At 38.6% G+C, this 21,824-nt stretch overlaps 1 protein-coding gene across 1 annotated transcript in view; it reads right to left on the bottom strand.

The window, feature by feature from the left end:
- LOC121380836 (DNA-directed RNA polymerase I subunit RPA2-like) overlaps positions 1-21,824 on the bottom strand; it is a 48,599-nt gene that overhangs the window by 4,633 nt on the left and 22,142 nt on the right. Inside the window, exons 12-27 of the mRNA XM_041509825.1 lie at positions 20,890-21,007; positions 20,314-20,401; positions 18,533-18,654; positions 16,441-16,576; positions 13,983-14,056; positions 12,118-12,318; positions 10,981-11,178; positions 10,328-10,435; positions 9,655-9,831; positions 6,454-6,537; positions 5,236-5,290; positions 4,416-4,512; positions 2,803-2,944; positions 1,627-1,685; positions 1,119-1,216; positions 471-596 (exon numbers count right to left, since the gene is read on the bottom strand). Coding sequence (XP_041365759.1) covers positions 471-596; positions 1,119-1,216; positions 1,627-1,685; positions 2,803-2,944; positions 4,416-4,512; positions 5,236-5,290; positions 6,454-6,537; positions 9,655-9,831; positions 10,328-10,435; positions 10,981-11,178; positions 12,118-12,318; positions 13,983-14,056; positions 16,441-16,576; positions 18,533-18,654; positions 20,314-20,401; positions 20,890-21,007 — 1,883 coding nt within the window. The remainder of the gene's footprint in view (positions 1-470; positions 597-1,118; positions 1,217-1,626; positions 1,686-2,802; positions 2,945-4,415; positions 4,513-5,235; positions 5,291-6,453; positions 6,538-9,654; positions 9,832-10,327; positions 10,436-10,980; positions 11,179-12,117; positions 12,319-13,982; positions 14,057-16,440; positions 16,577-18,532; positions 18,655-20,313; positions 20,402-20,889; positions 21,008-21,824) is intronic.

Below are 21,824 nucleotides of genomic sequence, written 5' to 3'. Positions count from 1 at the left end.
TTCCTAATGCAGCAAGGGATCTTTTATATGCACTTTCCCACAGAAAGGAAAGCACATACCATGGCTTTTGTCCAGTTGTGGTGCACTGGTTGGAATGAAAAAAAACCCCAATTAGCTGAATGGTTCCATCGAGGTGGATCGATCCTGGCGAGCACTCAACCGACTGAGCTAACTCCCGCCCCTAAACATATGGTTAAGAATCACACAGATATTGAGAGAGGAAACCCGCTGTCGCCACTTCATGGGCTACTCTTTCCAATTAGCAGCAAGTGATCTTTTATATGCACCATCCCACAGACAGGATAACACATACCACAGCCTTTGATATACCAGTTGTGGTGCACTGGCTGCGACGAGAAATAGTCCAATGGGCCCACCAACAGGGATCGATCCCAGACTGACCGCGCATCGAGCGAGCACTGTACCAGGTTAAACCAGTGGATGCAAGGAATAGCTGATGAAGGTCTCACCTGCCGTCAGGGTTTTTCCGAAGTAGTCGATCGCCGGCTGGTCCTCGGAGAAAGTGAAGGGGGAGGCATCAAAACACAACCCGTGCAGTGCAGCAGATTTGTTAGCCATTGACTCAATCATCATCCCTTCAAACAGAATTTTTAAAAAATATAATAAAATAAAATATGTCTAAACATACCTGTAGGATGTAATGTTCAGTGAGGTAAAGAAAATAGTTTTAATTGTACAATTTTCAAAATGGCAAGAGTTTGTCCTTGTACTTAATTTTTTTACATTATTTTTTATTTATGGAGTACCATATGAGTTTGTGGAAACCCACCCCCCATCCAAATTTTAAGAATAATAAAATATCTTGGAATAAAACTATATTTACTTTATTTGCACAATTTATCCCTATAATGTTTAAATTTTAAAGCTATTTTGATGTACATGTGCCAAAGATTGTAAACAATAACAATGTAGCACTGACACTTGCCTGAGTGTCCTATTGTGCCAGTTGATTGTAAACAGTATATACATATATATATATATATATATATATATATATATATATATATATATATATATATATATATATATATAAAAACCCTGTTGTGTCAGTATTGTAAAACATATTTCTCTGTACCGGACTGATCTAATAAACTCACCTATCGTCATTCTTGATGGGTAACCGTGAGGGTTGAAGATGATGTCAGGGACCATGCCACTCTCGGTAAACGGAAGATCTTCTGATGGCCACATAATACTGTATAACAAACAATTTATTACACACTTTTGTAATATATTAAACAAGCAACATTTTAAAGAACATGGAACCTAATAATGCAAATTTACCATATGGAGGTTATTCCAAAAGTAAAAATGTTATTTTTAATGACACATTCATTAATTAATCATTGGTTATTCGTTGTCAAATGTTGGTAATTCTGACACATATTCATCAGAGAAAATCTGTTACATATTTCCAATACCAGCAAAGGATCTTTTATAGTATGCACTATCCCAGACAGGACATCACATACCACAGCCTTTAATATACCAGTCATGGGGACAATGGCTGGGATTGGAAAAAATTTAAAGTAAATTGTAGCGTACTTACTGCAGAAGAAAAACAAATTATGTTGTACAGAAAATTAGTGAAATCCATTATGTCACCTGCAAATTCCTTTCTGGCCGTGACGACTGGCAAACTTGTCTCCAATGATTGGGTTCCTCTGAACACAGAAAGTAAGAAAGAAAGTTTGTTTTGTTTAAGGACACCACTAGAACACACTGATTTATTAATCATCAGCTATTGGATGTCAAACATTTGGTAATTTTGACTCGTAGTCATAACAAGACACATGCTACATTTTTTTTTAATGCAGCAATGGATTTTTTATATGCATTTTCCCAAAAGACAGGAAAGCACATACCACAGCCTTTGATATACCAGTTGTGGTGCATTGGCTGGAATGAGAAATAGCCTAGAAAAAAAGAAACTATATTATTATAAAGACTTACCATCTGTCCCTGACAATAGTTCCTGAAAATGTTCGACTTAGCATGCATGACTGTAATCCTAGCAATATAGACAGCTTTGGGTGTGGTTGTTTTTACTTGTATTGAAATTACCACAAGAAAAGGGGGGGTGGGAAAAGAAAAAAAAAGAAAGAAAAGAAAACCTCCAAAACAACAGACACAACAGAGTACAACAAAAAAGAGAATAAAATAATCAACCAGCCTTCTCCAAATTCAAACACTATCATAAAAATGATAGTAACAAGTTCACTTTCTCTATAACAAGTAACAGATTTTGAGCCAAAATAACAATTTCGAGATATTAAACCCTTGTAGGTTTGTTTGGTTTAACGACACCACTAGAGCACATTGATTTATTAATCATTGGCTATTGGATGTCAAACATTTCAGAGAGAAAACTTATTACATTTTTTCCAATTAGTAGCAAGAGATATTATATATGCATCATCCCACAGACAGGATAGCACATACCATGGCCTTTGATATATAAGTTGTGGCGCACTGGCTGGAACAAGAAATAGCCCAATGGGTCCACCGATGGTGATTGATCCAAGACCAACCACGCATCAGGTCAACATTTTACCACTGGGCTTCGTCCCTTTAAACCTTTGAACACATTCAAAAACATATCCATCAGATCAAATTATTTAACTTCCTAAAGTTTTGTCAAATATTTACAATACCTTAACATATAGATACAAACATTCCATTTAATAACACACATTATTTGCTAAATTAATTTTTATGTAAACATAAAATGAATGTTTTAAGATGGATTTCAAACAGAAAAAGGTTTAAAATGCAAAATACCTGAATTCGTAAGACAAAGCGAACTCTCTGCATCTCTCCCGTTCCGAAATCATTTCCAAGGATCTTGATCTGATCGACGTACGCAGGTTCCTGACTCTTGTACCTCTGTACCTTCACTTCACCCGTCTGCAGGTTTATGTAGCTGTGAACAAGATCATCAACTCTTACTAGAACAGGCCTATGTCGCTGTCAGTAATATCATCAACTCTTACCAGAACAGGTCTATGTCGCTGTCAGTAAAAACATCAACTCTTACCAGAAGAGGCCTATGTCGCTGTCAGTACAATCATCAACTCTTACCAGAACAGGCCTATGTCCATGTCAGTAAAATCATCAACTCTTACTAGAACAGGCCTATGTCGCTGTCAGTAAAATCATCAACTCTTACTAGAACAGGCCTATGTCGCTGTCAGTAAAATCATCAACTCTTACTATAACAGGCCTATGTCGCTGTCAGTAAAATCATCAACTCTTATCAGAATAGGCCTATGTTGCTGTCAGTAAAATCATCAACTCTTACCAGAACAGGCCTATGCCGCTGTCAGTAAAATCAATAACTCATTGGTTCCAGACATACAATTATCAATACATGGAAATAAATGATATAATCAACTAAACCAACTTATACATTTAATTTATTACAGTAATACGATCTGACTTAAGTAGTGTCGGAAATAGAATAAAAATTATTTTCGGCAATTATTTCTTTCACATTAAACTGACAAATAAATATTTAATAATACTCTACCTAATTTAGCATTTACTTGTTTGGGCTCTCATTGATGTACAAGGTGGTGTTTACTCTTGAAATTAAAATAAAGATGTCAGTAAACAGATTTGTGACCTTTATTGGAACAGACTATAACACATTTTGATGGGTATGTGTCAATTTCATTTACCCTTAAACAAACTTTTAATTTAAAACTGCAAGATAACTGATTATTTTGAATTGCAGCATAAATTGTTAATTTTGACCAGCATATTTAGTGAATATAAATTCAATATAAATACAGTAGAAATGTACACAATCTTGCAACCACTTAAAGGTGCTATATCACAACTTATATGTGATCATCTGTTTGTGATAGATTCTCCAATAAAAATTTATTTTCTACTAGTAGATAACTTCATTTCCTATAATCATTTATAATATAGTTAAAGGTGTAGTCTTTAAATGTTAAAGCAAAATTAAAAAAAAACATGATTTGCAATAGCTGTCATTATACAATTTTGAGATAGCACCTTTAAAACTCAAAATGGTTCTTGACAGTTTTGCTCAAAAGTTACTTATAAATGTCTACAAATATTTTGTTTTGGAGAGGAATAGGGGTAAACCATCATCAGAAACAGTTCCTCACATATTGTAACAGCAATAAAATTGACATACTAGTATTTTGACCAAACTTTGTTATAGTCTGTTCCAATAAAGTGCACAAATGCTAAATTAGGTAGACTATAATTAAATAGATATTTACAAAATATTTACGTGTCTATTTAATATGTAACAAATAATTGACGAAAATAATTTTTATTCTATTTCTGACAGCACTATAGATCCAAATGTAAGAGTTATTTAGGAAAGGCTCATAAGAGTGACTGACAAGACAACTCACCTGTAGAAAGGGTCGCCTTCATTCAGGTACTTGCCAACAGGAGGCAGCCCATCAATGTCCAGTTTGCCATCAGTATCTTTATGACCCAACCGACAACCTACAAATATTACATTGTAAGCCTCAAATAGTCAAGCTCAATTCTATGTTAAATCTGCTACAACAGAGAATAATGAAACATATATGTTACGAACATCTTCGACTTACTGTAATGGACATTATTCCAATTCTTTTGACAACCATTATAAATCATTATGCTTGTCATCCTCAAACATTGTTCTAATTGGAGCAAAAGGTCCTGATTTCTGAGGTGCCATCATCGGATTACCTTAACCCCCAACTTAAGTGCATTCCTTAATCCCCCGACTTAAGTACACTCTTTAATCCACCGACTTTGGTACATTCCTTACCCCCCGACATAAGTAGATTCCTTAATTCCCCGACTTAAGTACATTCCTTAATTCCCTGGCTTAAGTATTATCTTTAATCCCATGACATAAGTGTATTCCTTAACCCCCGATGTAAGTACATTCCTTAATTCCCCCCGACTTATACATTCCTTAATTCCCCGACTTAATACATTCCACTAGTAGTCGTTTACGAGCATCTCAACAGTAACTATGGTGATAATCGTATATTAAATTTAGTATGTAGCATGATCACATCACATCAGTGATGGTCATATATCAAATGGGAAATATCACCCGCGGGACTCTTTATTCTGAATGAAGATAATACAATTAACAACACAGTATAACAATCTTAAATATGTGAACCGCAGACCTACATGTATTCCAAGCAATGTTGAGTGAAATTAACATACCAAAGACAAGGGATGACGAACCAGCTTCCTTGTTGAGTAGGGATAAATCCACAATCTAATGGTAAGAAAGGGAAACAAACCTGCATTATATATATACGTTGTCAAAAAAATCTACAACCATTATTATAATAATACATCTGTCTTGCTGGCAACAATTCAAACTTGCTTGTAAAATAGTGTAGCAATAAAGACAGCTTCGTTTTTCATTTTTTAAATGACTAAAAGCCCAGTTAGTCAAAAGAAATAACAATGAGGAGTCATCATATACTCAAATATTTGTTTTAGAAAAACAAAAAATCATAACAAGTTCACTTGATCCATGATAAATAATAGGAGTTAAAACATAACTACATGTACTTGATAGATTTTTCTTTTATTATATACCTATTCAATCTTAATATAGTGATAAAGACATTTTGAAACCGTGTGATAAATTTATTTTGTATTGCACATATGTGCAATCTGGACAGGAACTTTTAAATGGGGAATTCCCTTTTTATTTTTGCTGCAGTTAACGCCTTTTATTTACCGACGACATATATGATTTACAAATTATGTCACATCGTATTTGAAACATTACACAAGGCTGCTGCAGAGTATGATTCTTAACGTTAAGCAAATCCATGAATGGAATTTTGATCATAGATTTAACAAACTGTTGTTATGATGTTAAATTGAAAACCGTTTTTGCAAAACATAAAAGAAGGTATGTAATAAATACAGAACTTCACATACCTTGTTTTCGCTTCCTATTTATTGCACTCGTTTATTTTGCTAAAGAACGTACCACTCGCCCGCTACGCTATTCTTGCGCAAAATAAACTTGTGCAATAAATACGAAGCGAAAAACAATGTATGTGAAGTTCTGAATATTTAATGATAGAATACATCCAATCTGGCCGTATCCAAAACAGATTCATGAGCGACATCAATGACTTTCATAGCCCTATCCACGGCTAGCTTTGGCACTCACCAAATTCGCCAATGGCAAAGTTTATTTTAATTTGGTGAAATAATTTCATGTAATAATTGACATTTTGCTATGAAATAACTGGATTTCTGCCATTTTTGAAGTTTAATAGATAATTCGTCGAAATGTTCTGCTCACCCAGAGCTAGCCCTGCCATCTGTCGATTAGCTTAGTGAATCACCTTCAAGTAATGACCTTCAGCCACTAGCTATATTGATTGTATAACAACAACTCCAAACACCACTTACCTCAGTCTTGTACACTGATGCGTGTGCAAACCCTCTTTCCAGTGATCCCTTGTTGATCACCATGGCATCCTCCATGTCATAGCCCTGTTAACAGACACCAAAATATAGCCATGATACAAACAGATGAAAACTGATTAATGTTTGTCTTGTAGCATGTTGTGCTACTAACATAACCACTGTAACAAATTTATATCCATAATGTGCACAAGGATTTATACAGGCATCCCGTGGGTCCGAACATAAGATCCTTCCCAAAAGAAAGTGGCCAGGAAAATCCCCCAAAATATACATCTATTTATGTCTGTTCTAGTAAATTAAATTCCCAAAATATACATCTATTTATGTCTGTTCTAGTAAATTCATTTTACAGTAGTGTACTGCATCATTTAGTAGCCTGAAAACATACTCCCAAATATATTTATGTCTGTTCTAGTAAATTAAATTCCCAAAATATACATCTATTTATGTCTGTTCTATTAAATTAATTGAACAATAGTCTACTGCATCATTCAGTGGCCTGAAAACATACTCCCAAATATATTTATGTCTGTTCTATTAAATTAAATTCCCAAAATATACATCTATTTATGTCTGTTCTAGTAAATTAATTTAACAGTAGTGTACTGCATCATTCAGTGGCCTGAAAACATACTCCCAAGTATGATTTACTTACACTAATTTCCCCAATCCCATCAGAGCTGGGACCCTGGTGATATCTCCTGGATCAATCCCCAGTGCATCAATGTTCTTTGTGAACTATAAGTGGATTCCAAGAGAAAACACGGAAACACCATCTGTTCAAAACTATTTGAATACATTCATTTATAGTAAAAACTGGGAGTGTCTAGTTGCCTTCCTTTGAAATCATGATACATGTATGTGACTCATTACAAATACATACAAAGAAAACCAAACAAAATTGCTTCCTGTTGTTGCCACTGATGTCAAGAAATAATAATGAACAGAACTAGAAGTGAATATCTACTTCCATATACTTATGTGGCCTTTGAAATCATGCTATGTGACTCATTACAAATACATACAACTGAAACCAAACCGAATCGCTGCCTGTTGCTGCTATTGACATTTAAAGAAATAAAAATGAACAGAACTAGAAGTCCAGTGATTCAAATTGCTCCATACATAAACACTGGGTGTCCAGAACTAGAAGCGATTGCATAAAAAGTATATCAAAGTGATGCAGCCATTCCCCGCCGACTACAAGCCCTGGTCGGGCTGCTGGTGCTCTCCTGCTCTTGCCAGCACAGGTGGTCCCCTCTCCCACCCATTCCAACCCATTTTCTGTCCTGGACAGAGGTGCCAGATGAGTCCAGCACCTACGCCCATCACAAGCGTGCGCTACAGCAGCGTGTCCTGAATGTGCACATAAAACTCTATGCCCATGACCATGATGTGGCCATTTGGTCAACAATATGACACAGAGAAACAAACCTTCTTACAAACAGAATTGAAACTGTTACAAATTCCTCTTATGCACATTACCCTACAATCATCATCAGAAGAGAACTGGTAAAGACAAGCATTCTAAAAATACTACTAAATATTTTCCATTTGAGGCTGCACAAATTTTCACTAAGTCCAAGGGCCATAACTCTGTCAAAAATGGATAGCTTCAGGCAAAAAAAAAGAAGTCCTGAAAACTTTAGGACAGATAGAAAAATGGAGACAAAACATATAGGAAGGCTTGAAATAGCGGCCTGTGGAAATCAGTCCATTTTTTAGATCTACTCGCAGTTAAAATTGAAATTCACATTATTCAACAGAGATATATTTGTACGGTTATCTCATCTGCTATTTAGCTGGTAATTCTGTTATATTTTAATTCCATAATGCTGTAAAATACATCTTAGACGTCATAATTTCCTCCACATTATACCAAATGATCACCTCATCCTGTGTTCTGTTTCTCAAAGCTTGTCATATTTTTTTTTATAGCAGGACTTTTGACCTGCTATCTTAAAAAACATAACATCTGGCCATATGTTGCTTCCGGTTTCAAGCCCTGTATATAGTCCCCTCAGTTTGGACTGGTCGGGGACTAACCACTTACTGTGTAGGAGATGATGGTAGGGGGCTAACCACTTACCATGTAGGAGATAATGGTAGGGGACTAGCCACTTATTGTGTAGGAGATGATGGTAGGGGGCTAACCACTTACTGTGTAGGAGATGATGGTAGGGGGCTAACCACTTACTGTGTAGGAGATGATGGTAGGGGGCTAACCACTTACTGTGTAGGAGATGATGGTAGGGGGCTAACCACTTACTGTGTAGGAGATGATGGTAGGGGGCTAACCACTTACCATGTAGGAGATAATGGTAGGGGACTAGCCACTTACTGTGTAGGAGATGATGGTAGGGGGCTAACCACTTACCATGTAGGAGATAATGGTAGGGGACTAGCCACTTACTGTGTAGGAGACGACGGTCGGGGACTAACCACTTACTGTGTAGGAGATGACGGTCGGGGACTAACCACTTACAGTGTGTAGGAGATGACGGTAAGGGACGACTAACCACTTTACCATGTAGGAGATGACGGTAGGGGACTAACCACTTACAGTGTAGGAGATGACGGTAGGGGACTAACCACTTACTGTGTAGGAGATGATGGTAGGGGGCTAACCACTTACCATGTAGGAGATAATGGTAGGGGACTAGCCACTTACTGTGTAGGAGATGATGGTAGGGGGTTAACCACTTACCATGTAGGAGATAATGGTAGGGGACTAGCCACTTACTGTGTAGGAGATGACGGTCGGGGACTAACCACTTACTGTGTAGGAGATGACGGTAGGGGACTAACCACTTACTGTGTAGGAGATGACGGTAGGGGATGACTAACCACTTACCATGTAGGAGATGTCGGTAGGGGACTAACCACTTACCATGTAAGATATGACGGTAGGTCACTAACCACTTACCGTGTAGGAAATAATGGTAGGAGACTAACCACTTTCCGTGTAGGAGATGACGGTAGAGGACTAACCACTTACCGTGTAGGAGATGACGGTAGGGGACTAACCACTTACCGTGTAGGAGACGACGGTAGAGGATTAACCACTTACTGTGTAGTGTAGGAGATGACGGTAGGGGACTAACCACTTACCGTGTAGGAGACGATGGTAGAGGATTAACCACTTACCGTGTAGGAGACGATGGTAGAGGATTAACCACTTACTGTGTAGGAGATGACGGCCACCACAGCGTTGGTCCCCAGTGGGTAGTTGTCCACCTGATACACGTCGTGAGACACTGGGCGGGTGATGGGGCTCTGGGGGGTCTGGATCCGATACAGCTTGTTGTCTCCCCTGTGTTGCAGGGCATGGCATGGCGTCCCCAAGGTCTGCTTCCCCATCTGTCATTAACATACAGTAAACTAAAGTTGTTAAAGAAATACAGTTACCAAGAAAAAATATTACTTTCTTATGGTATAATTTCCACAGTAAAACCCCTCTAAACATGCCACCCAAGGGATCAAGTAAAAGGTCTAGTTTTAAGAGGCATCTCCTTAAGAGAGGTTCTGTTCGGTATTGTTATTAAAAAATGGACTATGAAAAACATCCAGTTATGAGGGAATTCCAGAATTCTAATTTACTTAGAGACTAATGTTTTCACTGTATTATGTTAATTTTGAACTATTAAACATATCGATGTTAATTTGAGATAACGATGTGTGAATACTGTATATAATATATTCTGTAATTGAATATGTCTGACTACATCTCTGGAATGAATGAATGAATGCTTAATGACACCCCAGCATGAAAAACATATCCGATTGGCTACCGAGTGTCAAGAAAAGTTAAATCTGTGGAAGCTGACTACCTGTCTAAATTTTTCACTTTACCCACCTGACACTGATACATGTTACGAGGACTCTGATTAAAATCGGAGAATGGTGTGAAGGTCGCCACGGTACTCAACATGGCTGACGGGGACATCTCTTTGTGGGTCGTTATCTGAAACACAGCATCAGATAAAGAAATATTTACAACTCATTGTGGTGTTATGTAGAATAAAGACATCAGTTGATGAAATACTCACATTAATATTGATTCAGAATTTTCTAGAAAAAGAAGAAGATGCAGAAAAAGAAGACTATCCATTCAGAAGGTATGATATAAGAAAAGAAAATCAGATAATTAGGTGATTATTTGCCATAATAAAAACAAAAAGAATAATATAAACAGACTGTACAAAGTTGGCTTTTGAAAACTGTTACAATAGTTATGTTCACCTGGCTTTCCTTTAAGTATTCATTTTTATTTGTGCATTGAATTTAAGACATCATATACAAGGTACATGTAGTAATGGCTATGCAAAACTAAAAGGTCAACTGTAATATTTTTAACATGACCTATAAATTATGGTTTACATGCACTTTCATAACACAGAGGATGGCAAAATTATGTGAAAATACTGACTGACATTTAATATAAATAGTAACAATGACGATTTGTGAATGTTCAAATACAGCTGATGTTTTGGCTGCCAAAACACTAACCCCAGGCTTAATGTCGCTGTCTGACACGGCAATATCGAGGTAAACTTGTTCAAAACATCCAATGTATTCCACTTGATTCATCGCAAGGTTCTTGACGGGTCGAATCATCCGAGCCAGCGATGTGAATAAATATAGGCCAGGGTACTGGCTGGCACAGTCTGTTTTCAGAACTAGGCAGATCTCCATGAACCGTGATACCTGAAATAAATCACAAATATAAACAGATACCGAATGGCACAGTTCGTTTTCAGAACTAGGCAGATTTCCATGAACCATGCTGAAGAAAATCATGAATATAAGCAGACACCGAATGACACATTCCGTTTTCAGATTCAGACACCTGAATTATAAGTAGATACTGTAGTAAGGACACATTTTGCTGTGGCTTCTTCTAAACAGTAGATACAGTCAACTTCTTTCATTGCTTACAGTTATACATTTCAATGTGTTCAGTAGACATTATCGCTAACTTTCTATGCTTACAGTTACATACAACTCACTGTGGTCAGTAGATACATCCACCTACCTTCTGACATAGCCCATTGGTAAAGTGCTCGCTTGATGCGCGGCAGGTCTGGTATCAATCCCCATCGTGGGCCCATTGGGCTATTTCTCATTCCAACCAGTGCACCACGACTGGTATATCAAAGGCTATGGTAGGTGCTATCCTGTCTGTGGGATGATGCATATAAAAGAGCCCTTGCTACTCATGAAAAAAAATGTAGTGGATTCCCTCTCTAAGACTATATGTCAACATTACCACATGTTTGACATCCAATTTGTTAATCATCGGCTATTGGATGCCAAACATTTGGTAATTTTGACATATAGTCCTAGAGAAGAAATCCGCAACATTTTTCCATTAGAAGCAAGGGGTCTTTTATATGCATCACCACACAGACAGGATATCACATAACACAGCCTTTGATATACCAGTCGTGGTGCATTGACTGGAACAAGAAATAGCTCAATTGGCCCACCGACGGTTACTGATCGCAGGTCAACCGCACATCAAGTGAGTGCTTTACCACTAGGCTACATCCCGCCCCACATCCAAGAGGAGTCAAGTATTATATATCATCATCTGCAATAACCGACTAAAATATTACAGCATATATTGGCAGGCACTACACTCACATTATTGACAGACTTGACCTTCATGGTCCGAAGTCGTTCCGCCACCTCCACCACGATACTGGAACTGATGTAGCCGACCACCCGACCGTCTAACAGCACGGTGTAGGACTGACCAACGGGAATCGGGGCTCCACACGGACACATGCCGAGAGATGTCAACAAGGAGACGAGGGGACCTGTGTTGTAGGACACGTTGCACGTCTGTAACACAAACAGCAGGGATACAGTGCTGGACAGGATGAATGGAATAACCAAAACAGTCACAATGAATGATTATAAAATTTAATCACAAGCAGTTATAAAAGACTGAAGTAGAATACCCAATTGCTAGGGTGTCAATTCAACATTGGTACTTTTTTATACACTGAATTTTTAGAAATTGAAACAGTGAAAGTTTTTACTTATACAACTTAAACTAGTAAAAGACACTTTTTTTTTTTTTTTTTTTTACGAACCTGAGAAGAGAGCTGTGACTACAAACCCGACAAAGAACAGCGAATACGAACCTGACAGAGAGCTGTGAATACAAACCCGACAAAGAACAGCGAATACGAACCTGACAAGAGAGCTGTGAATACAAACCCGACAAAGAACAGCGAATACGAACCTGACAGAGAGCTGTGAATACAAACCCGACAAAGAACAGCAAATACGAACCTGACAGAGAGCTGTGAATACAAACCCGACAAAGAACAGCGAATACGAACCTGACAAGAGAGCTGTGAATACAAACCCGACAAAGAACAGCGAATACGAACCTGACAGAGAGCTGTGAATACAAACCCGACAAAGAACAGCAAATACGAACCTGACAGAGAGCTGTGACTACAAACCCGACAAAGAACAGCGAATACGAACCTGACAGAGAGCTGTGAATACAAACCCGACAAAGAACAGCGAATACGAACCTGACAGAGAGCTGTGAATACAAACCCGACAAAGAACAGCGAATACGAACCTGACAAGAGAGCTGTGAATACAAACCCGACAAAGAACAGCGAATACGAACCTGACAGAGAGCTGTGAATACAAACCCGACAAAGAACAGCGAATACGAACCTGACAGAGAGCTGTGAATACAAACCCGACAAAGAACAGCGAATACGAACCTGACAGAGAGCTGTGAATACAAACCCGACAAAGAACAGCGAATACGAACCTGACAAGAGAGCTGTGAATACAAACCCGACAAAGAACAGCGAATACGAACCTGACAGAGAGCTGTGAATACAAACCCGACAAAGAACTGCAAATACGAACCTGACAGAGAGCTGTGACTACAAACCCGACAAAGAACAGCGAATACGAACCTGACAGAGAGCTGTGAATACAAACCCGACAAAGAACAGCGAATACGAACCTGACAAGAGAGCTGTGAATACAAACCCGACAAAGAACAGTGAATACGAACCTGACAGAGAGCTGTGAATACAAACCCGACAAAGAACAGCAAATACGAACCTGACAGAGAGCTGTGACTACAAACCCGACAAAGAACAGCGAATACGAACCTGACAAGAGAGCTGTGAATACAAACCCGACAAAGAACAGCGAATACGAACCTGACAGAGAGCTGTGAATACAAACCCGACAAAGAACAGCGAATACGAACCTGACAAGAGAGCTGTGAATACAAACCCGACAAAGAACAGCGAATACGAACCTGACAGAGAGCTGTGAATACAAACCCGACAAAGAACAGCGAATACGAACCTGACAAGAGAGCTGTGAATACAAACCCGACAAAGAACAGCGAATACGAACCTGACAAGAGAGCTGTGAATACAAACCCGACAAAGAACAGCGAATACGAACCTGACAGAGAGCTGTGAATACAAACTCGACAAAGAACAGCGAATACGAACCTGACAGAGAGCTGCTAAATGATTGACGAGACCACACAGACCTCCATCAGGAGTGTGTACAGGACACAAAAATCCTGAAACACAAATAAAAGTGAAATGACGACTCCAGCCAACAATACACAGATTCAGAACACAACATAGAGCTATACATTTTCAGGTAATATCAACTAATCTAAAGTCTGAAACAAATTGTTAACAACTAAGATAAGTTACTCTCCTACCTTTAATTACCGTTAGATTTACCCAAAATAGTGAGAGAAAAAAACACATTACAGTGACGCAGATTGCACATACGAGACTGTAACGATGTCACTGATATCAACTTCATTGTGATCGCGTAGAACAAAATACATGCAGTTTTGTGACATCTGCCATTTTGCTTGTTTGTGGAATACTCTTCAAGAGGGGTGGATTGATATGATGTAATCTAACAATGTCATGACATGTGCTACAGTATAATGCACTCATCATCACGTCACTGGCCTCAGTGGCGTCGTGGTTACGCCATCGGTCTACAAGCTGGTAGGTACTGGGTTCGGATCCCAGTCGAGGCATGGGATTTTTAATCCAAATACCGACTCCAAACCCTGAGTGAGTGCTCCGCAAGGCTCAATGGGTAGGTGTAAACCACTTGCACCGACCAGTGATCCATAACTGGTTCAACAAAGGCCATGGTTTGTGCTATCCTGCCTGTGGGAAGCGCAAATAAAAGATCCCTTGCTGCTAATCGGAAAGAGTAGCCCATGTAGTGGCAACAGCGGGTTTCCTCTCAAAATCTGTGTGGTCCTTAACCATACGTCTGATGCCATATAACCGTAAATAAAATGTGTTGAGTGCATTGTTAAATAAAACATTTCTTTCTTTCATAATCACGTCAAATTAATTACGTCACATATATAGGCTGCTTCCACCCCTCCTGAAGAGTATACCACAAAAAAGCAAAATGGCAGACAGTGAAAAATTGCATGTATTTTATGCAATATCAACGAGGATGATATAGGTGACACTGTTACAGTCTTGTATGTTTTTTTCACAATTTGTATCTGGACAAAAAGTGGGGGGAAACTAACGGTAACTAAAGGTAGGAGAGTAATTTATCATAGTTGTGAACAATTTGGTTCGGACTTTAATCTAAATGGATATAAATACTTTTAAATTAAGTATATTGCAGGACTTTGTCCTACATTACTAAGGTTGCTACATATTTTTAAAAAAGGAAAAAATTAGGTCAGATAAGATTGTTTTCTTAACCTGTTTATAGTGGACACTTCAACAAAAACTGCTTAAACATTTATATGTTTTACCTCTGCAGTATACGTCCAGTCATGAATAAATATAAATTTTAAAGTTTAGCGATGAGTTTTGCAAACAGTTCCGACTACCATAACAAGATCACTGACTTCAAAGACAAGCATCACAATTAAATGTGACTACACAGACAAACACAGGTGGGATTTAGCTCAATTGGTTGAGTGCTTGCGTCACAGGATCGAACCATTTTTTTTTGATCCATTCAATTGACTGGGTTTTTTTTTCTCATTCCAACTAGCGTACCACAATTGGTCAAAGGCCATGGTATGTGCTTTCCTGTCTGTGGGAATGTGAACATAAAAGATCCCTTGCTGCCCTTTCAGTAAGAGCAATTTGTGTGGTGACAGCATGTTGTTGTTTTCTCTCTCTCTGTCTCTCTCTGTCTCTCTCTCTGTCTCTCTCTCTCTCTCTCTCTCTCTGGACCACATATTACAATACTCGAATGTTACACATTAAGCAGTCGTAGTTTGAAATGTACAGAGGATTTGATAAACATTCCTTTCCTTTCATGCAGTGCATGCCGGGTAATCATACCCCATGTGGGGTCATACACTCAGGACACACACCCATAATCGCACCTGTGAAGTGGGTGAAACTCAGTGTATGTGGCCTTACACCTACCCATTGAGCCTAGTGGTGCACTCACTCTGGGTTGGAGCCGGTACTGGCATGAAAAATCTCCTATTGCTTCAGGTGGGATAAGAACCCAGTACCTTCCAGTTAAAATTCTGATGGCATAACCACTACACCACTGAGGCCGGTAGGACACTTAAATATAATCACTGCAGATATATTAGAAGTAGAGAATGACAGTTGAATAGTAATGAAGGAATGAAGGCAATGTTTTAATTAACAATGCACTCAACACATTTTAATTTACGGTTATTAGGTGTCAGACATATGGTTAAGGACAACAACAGATATTGAGAGAGGAAACATGCTGTCGCCACTTCATGGGCTACTCTTTTCGATTAGCAGCAAGGTATCTTTTATATGCACCATCCCACAGACAGGATAGTACATACCATGGCCTTTGTTACACCAATTGTGGAGCACTGGCTGGAATGAGAAATAGCCCAATGGGCCCACCGATGGGAATCGATCCTAGATCACTGAGCTATGTCCCGCCCCTTAAAGAGTTATGTACCCCAAGCTTCCGGTCGTAACTTCCTCACAGTTGTCGTCCTCATTTCCGCGAAGAAAGCTCCTCGGTGGACACAGCGAAAATGTGAAATATATCGCAGAAAGTTCAGCTTATCGGCAAGCACAGACAGACCTGAAATCTGTAAATAAAACCAAACAATAGAAACCAGCTAAAAGTAATTCTGTTAATAACAAGAATTCATTGAATTGAATGCTTCGATAAACCATAAACTGGTTTGATTTTTGAGTAGATTTAGTTTTTTCAATTTTACTGGTAAAATTCAAGAAACATGTGATGTAAATTTTAGGTTCAACAGTTACTAAGATCCAATTTTCACATAACAAGTCAGTAAGATCAAAGCAAAGTCAACAGAGTAATAGAAAAAGTAACATCTATACCTTCCACCTAACCATTAAAAAGAACCAGGGCTCTAGATCTATGGTACCTTCCACCTTCAAAACATGAAAAGTCATGAAATACTTGAACATAACCATTATAATGAACCAGGGCTTCTAGATTATGGTAGCCCCACTCCCATGGCTAGTGATATTCAGAGTTGGGCTAGTAAATAACTACTATTGCCATGCCAGACAGGGCTTCTAGATTATGGTAGCCCCACTCCTGTGGCTAGTGATATTCAGAGTTGGGCTAGTAAATAACTACTATTGCCATGCCAGACAGGGCTTCTAGATTATGGTAGCCCCACTCCCATGGCTAGTGATATTCAGAGTTGGGCTAGTAAATAACTACTATTGCCATGCCAGACAGGGCTTCTAGATTATGGTAGCCCCACTCCCATGGCTAGTGATATTCAGAGTTGGGCTAGTAAATACCACTGCTATTGCCATGCCAGACAGGGCTTCTAGATTATGGTAGCCCCACTCCTGTGGCTAGTGATATTCAGAGTTGGGCTAGTAAATAACTGCTATTGCCATGCCAGACAGGGCTTCTAGATTATGGTAGCCCCACTCCTGTGGCTAGTGATATTCAGAGTTGGGCTAGTAAATAACTGCTATTGCCATGCCAGACAGGGCTTCTAGATTATGGTAGCCCCACTCCTGTGGCTAGTGATATTCAGAGTTGGGCTAGTAAATAACTACTATTGCCATGCCAGACAGGGCTTCTAGATTATGGTAGCCCCACTCCCATGGCTAGTGATATTCAATGTCGGGCTAGTAAATAACTGCTATTGCCATGCCAGACAGGGCTTCTAGATTATGGTAGCCCCACTCCTGTGGCTAGTGATATTCAGAGTTGGGCTAGTAAATAACTGCTATTGCCATGCCAGACAGGGCTTCTAGATTATGGTAGCCCCACTCCTGTGGCTAGTGATATTCAGAGTTGGGCTAGTAAATAACCACTATTACCATGCCCAACAGCTAGTTGTCAAATGCTGCATTTAAGTCTATTTTGTAAATATGAATATCCTGGCCCTAACCCTAACTCCCAAATCTTAATGTTTTTAAACTCTGATTATTACTATTAGTAAAATTGTATTTATTTTTAAAGTAAAGTAGGGCTAGTGGATTTTTAATCGTGGCTAGTAAATTTGTTTAATTACTGATCCCCTGGCTAGTGGATTTTATAAAAATTCTAGATGCCCTGTGAACACTAATAATGTTAATGTGTCATGTTGATTATGGTTTGCATTACATGAATAACATGCAGAGCTATCTCTGGGTGAGAAGAAAATTCCATCAAATTATCTATCAAACATCAGAGAAAACATCTGGCCACAACCCAGAAGAATTGGAGAAAAACTTTGGGGTGAAAGAGACGACCTGCTGCTGACTGTGGATTTCATGGAGGTGGTAAAACTGACAATTTGAATTCAAGGAGCATAAAGAAACTGAACGCACAAGAAGAAGAATCTATAAAACTGTTAAAAAACCCAGTTATTTTCCATAAAATATTACTCATTACATCACCCAATTAAAATATAATTGTCCCAATGTTTTTAAAATTAACAAATGGTGAATTTGGCAGGTGCCACAGCTAGACCTGAGATGGGGAGGTCAGCCATCATGTTCTTGATCAGAAAACATGGAAAAGCCAACATATTTTAGGAAACATGAATAATTACACATTAGAGTACCTGCATAAGACCCAGTCCAGACTTGGAATTGAGGTTCCCTGTTGCTAGGAGATATTCCAGAGCTCTGCTGATTTCCTTGGCACCTGATGACCTGTTCACATTAAATATCTTCCTGAATGATCCTGAAACACACCAGTAATGTAAAACTAACATACTATTACTACAAAAACCAGAAATCACCTTAATGACAAGTCATATAAAGTGAAATTGTTTTTGTCCATGTGTACTAAGCACAGCTTAGCTATGGTTGTTAAAGCAATACATATTCCCTACCAGACCAAACACATTTTTAAATTTCAAAGGCCATAACTCGGCGAAATATTAATAAATCGCTATAAAAGTAACACTTGATCTGTAACAGTACATGATAAACCTATACACAAAATTTCAGCTCAATATCTTGAGGTATTGCAAATAAAGTCTGGTAAACTATATCTGGGACAGATGGACAAGACCGAGACGAACCCTGTACTCCCCTCTAGTTGGACCGGTAGGCGACTAATATCATCATGATGAAAAAGCCCCCAAATCTTTGACTTACAAGACAAGACATACAATACAGTATGTAACATAACAAGAATTTCAAAAAAGAAAGAAAGAAATGTTTTATTTAACGACACACTCAACACATTTTATTTATGGTTATATGGCGTCAGACATATGGTTACGGACCACACAGATTTTGAGAGGAAACCCGCTGTCGCCACTATATGCGCTACTCTTCTGATTAGCAGTAAGGGATCTTTTATTTGCACTTCCCACAGGCAGGATAGCACAAACCATGGCCTTTGTTGAACCAGTTATGGATCACTGGTCGGTGCAAGTGGTTTACACCTACCCAATGAGCCTTGCGGAGCACTCACTCAGGGTTTGGAGTTGGTATCTGGATTAAAAATCCCATGCCTCGACTGGGATCCAAACCCAGTACCTACCAGCCTGTAGACAGATGGCCTACCACGACGCCACCGAGGCCAGTAACAACAAGAATTTCATGGAATTAAATGTCCCGCCTACCACAAACCTATTCGGTGTTGCTGATGTCTGCATCCATAGATGTTCATCTCAATGAACGTTAAAAAAATCAAAAAATTTATAGTTTGCTACAAATGGACCTAAACACAAAACTTTAACATTGAGCTAAATCCAAATTCTGATTCTGTTGGAAAAGCAATAGGCCAAGTTTACGAAGACCATTTTTCTTAAACGCAGATGTTTAAGCCTCATAAATGTATGTAGTTACATGCATGTAAGTCATAAACAGGCTTTGTAAATTCGGCCCAATATCTCTATCTCTATCTCGCACTACTTTGTACTTTGTAGAGGCAAGATGAAAATGAGTTGATTAATAAAGTAAAGTTACTGTTACCAACAATTCTTGAATGTATTACTTGACATTAAAGGTACTCTATGTTTATATTCCAGCCAGTGCACCATGACTGGTATACCAAAGGCCGTGATATGTGTTATCCTGTCTGTGGGATGATGCATATAAAAGATCCCTTACTGCTAATTGAAGAGTAGCCCATGAAGTGGCGACAGCGGGTTTCCTCTCTCAATATATGTGTAGGCCTTAACCATATGTCCGATGCCATATAACCATAAATAAAATATATTGAGTGCGTCGTTAAATAAAACATGACATGACAATACGAGTGTGTACTCTACTATTACCGGTAACTGTCTAAGTTTAGGATATGAGGACATGAGAATACGAGAGAGCAGAGCTAAAATACGACATCAACAACGGACACAGTGAAGAGTGAATGTATGTGACATGTTACCTGAATCAAAGGAAGCCGACTCTGACTGCGACCGCGCACTTCTCAAGATGGTCATACGTAGAGTGTTTAGATAGCCGTGAAGTCTCTCCTTAAACAGACAACCAACCAATCAGCACACACTGCCACAAATCAGTTGGCTGTATTTACATGCACATTTATGTAATAGATTTTCTTTTTAATTTCTTTACAGGTTTTGATTGACCTTAGAGCCCCTTCTGTTGAATTAGGTAGTGTCTGTTTGGACTTGGGGGTGGATGGGGGGGGGGGGGGGGTGAATGATGTTTTCTAAAACCATTTCATAGAATAAGCTAATTCCTTCCTTACTGTTGTTTGTGGATTTTCACCAAGGTTTGTTAACACAATGAGAATTTAAAAAAAAATAAAAAATTAATTACTGTTATTGAACATAATTGACGTTTGCCTGACTTATCGGTATGTTAATTGACTTTTCCCTTTACCCATTTGTAGTTGCAGAGAAAGAACTTAATGGTGGCCTTTTATTCTCACTAAGCCATTGAAATTCACTCAGGGTCACACCACAGAGGTCAGCCAAGAGACTGAAAAGCCAACACTCACCTTAAGAACCATCAAGTAAAGATGTCCGCCGAGCAGGAGTTCCTGGTTCATTGGGTTGTCGGCACTCTCGGCTGCACACTCCCCTTTAGCAAAGGCAAACAACTTCTTTGTCATATACCTGCGATAAGAAGAGGTTTGTTTCGTTAACGACGCCACTAGAGCACATTGATTTATTAATCATCGGCTACTGGATGTCAAACATATGGTCATTTTGACACAGTAATAGAGAGGAAACCTGCTATATTTTTTTCCATTAGTAACAAGGGATCTTTTATATGCACCATCCCACAGACAAGATGGCACATACCACGGCCTTTGATATAGCATGTGTGGTGCACTGGCTGGAGCGAGAAATAGCCCAATGGACTCACTGACGAGGATCGATCCCAGACTGAATGCGCATCAAACGAGTGCTTTACCACTGGGCTATGTCCTGCCCCATACTTGCGACAAATAATAGTCATATAATCACCCTACTGTTGTTAAAATTGATCATGTAAAATACAGGGCTAGCTCTGTGTGATCAGAAAAGTTTGGCTAACTATCTAATAAATACAAAACCTATAGTTATTTTCCAATAAAACATCAATCAATACACAATTTTTTCTTCGCCAAATTAAAATAAAATATTCCAATTATTCGTAAATTCACAATTGGCAAATTTGGCAAGTGGATGAGCTAGCATTGAAATATATCATTACTGATTTGTTGACTCAATAGTCCTATTTTACTGACAGTCCTATATTACTGATAGTCCTATATTACTGATAGTCCTATTTCACTGACAGTCCTATGTTACTAATAGTCCTATTTTACTAATAGTCCTATTTTACTAATAGTCCTATATTACTGATAGTCCTATTTTACTAATAGTCCTATATTACTGATAGTCCTATTTTACTAATAGTCCTATATTACTGATAGTCAGACAGAAT

This window comes from Gigantopelta aegis, chromosome 9 (assembly GCF_016097555.1).
Source record: "Gigantopelta aegis isolate Gae_Host chromosome 9, Gae_host_genome, whole genome shotgun sequence".
In the NCBI taxonomy this organism is placed as follows: Eukaryota; Metazoa; Mollusca; class Gastropoda; order Neomphalida; family Peltospiridae; genus Gigantopelta; species Gigantopelta aegis.
This window is presented reverse-complemented; position numbering and strand designations above follow the sequence as displayed.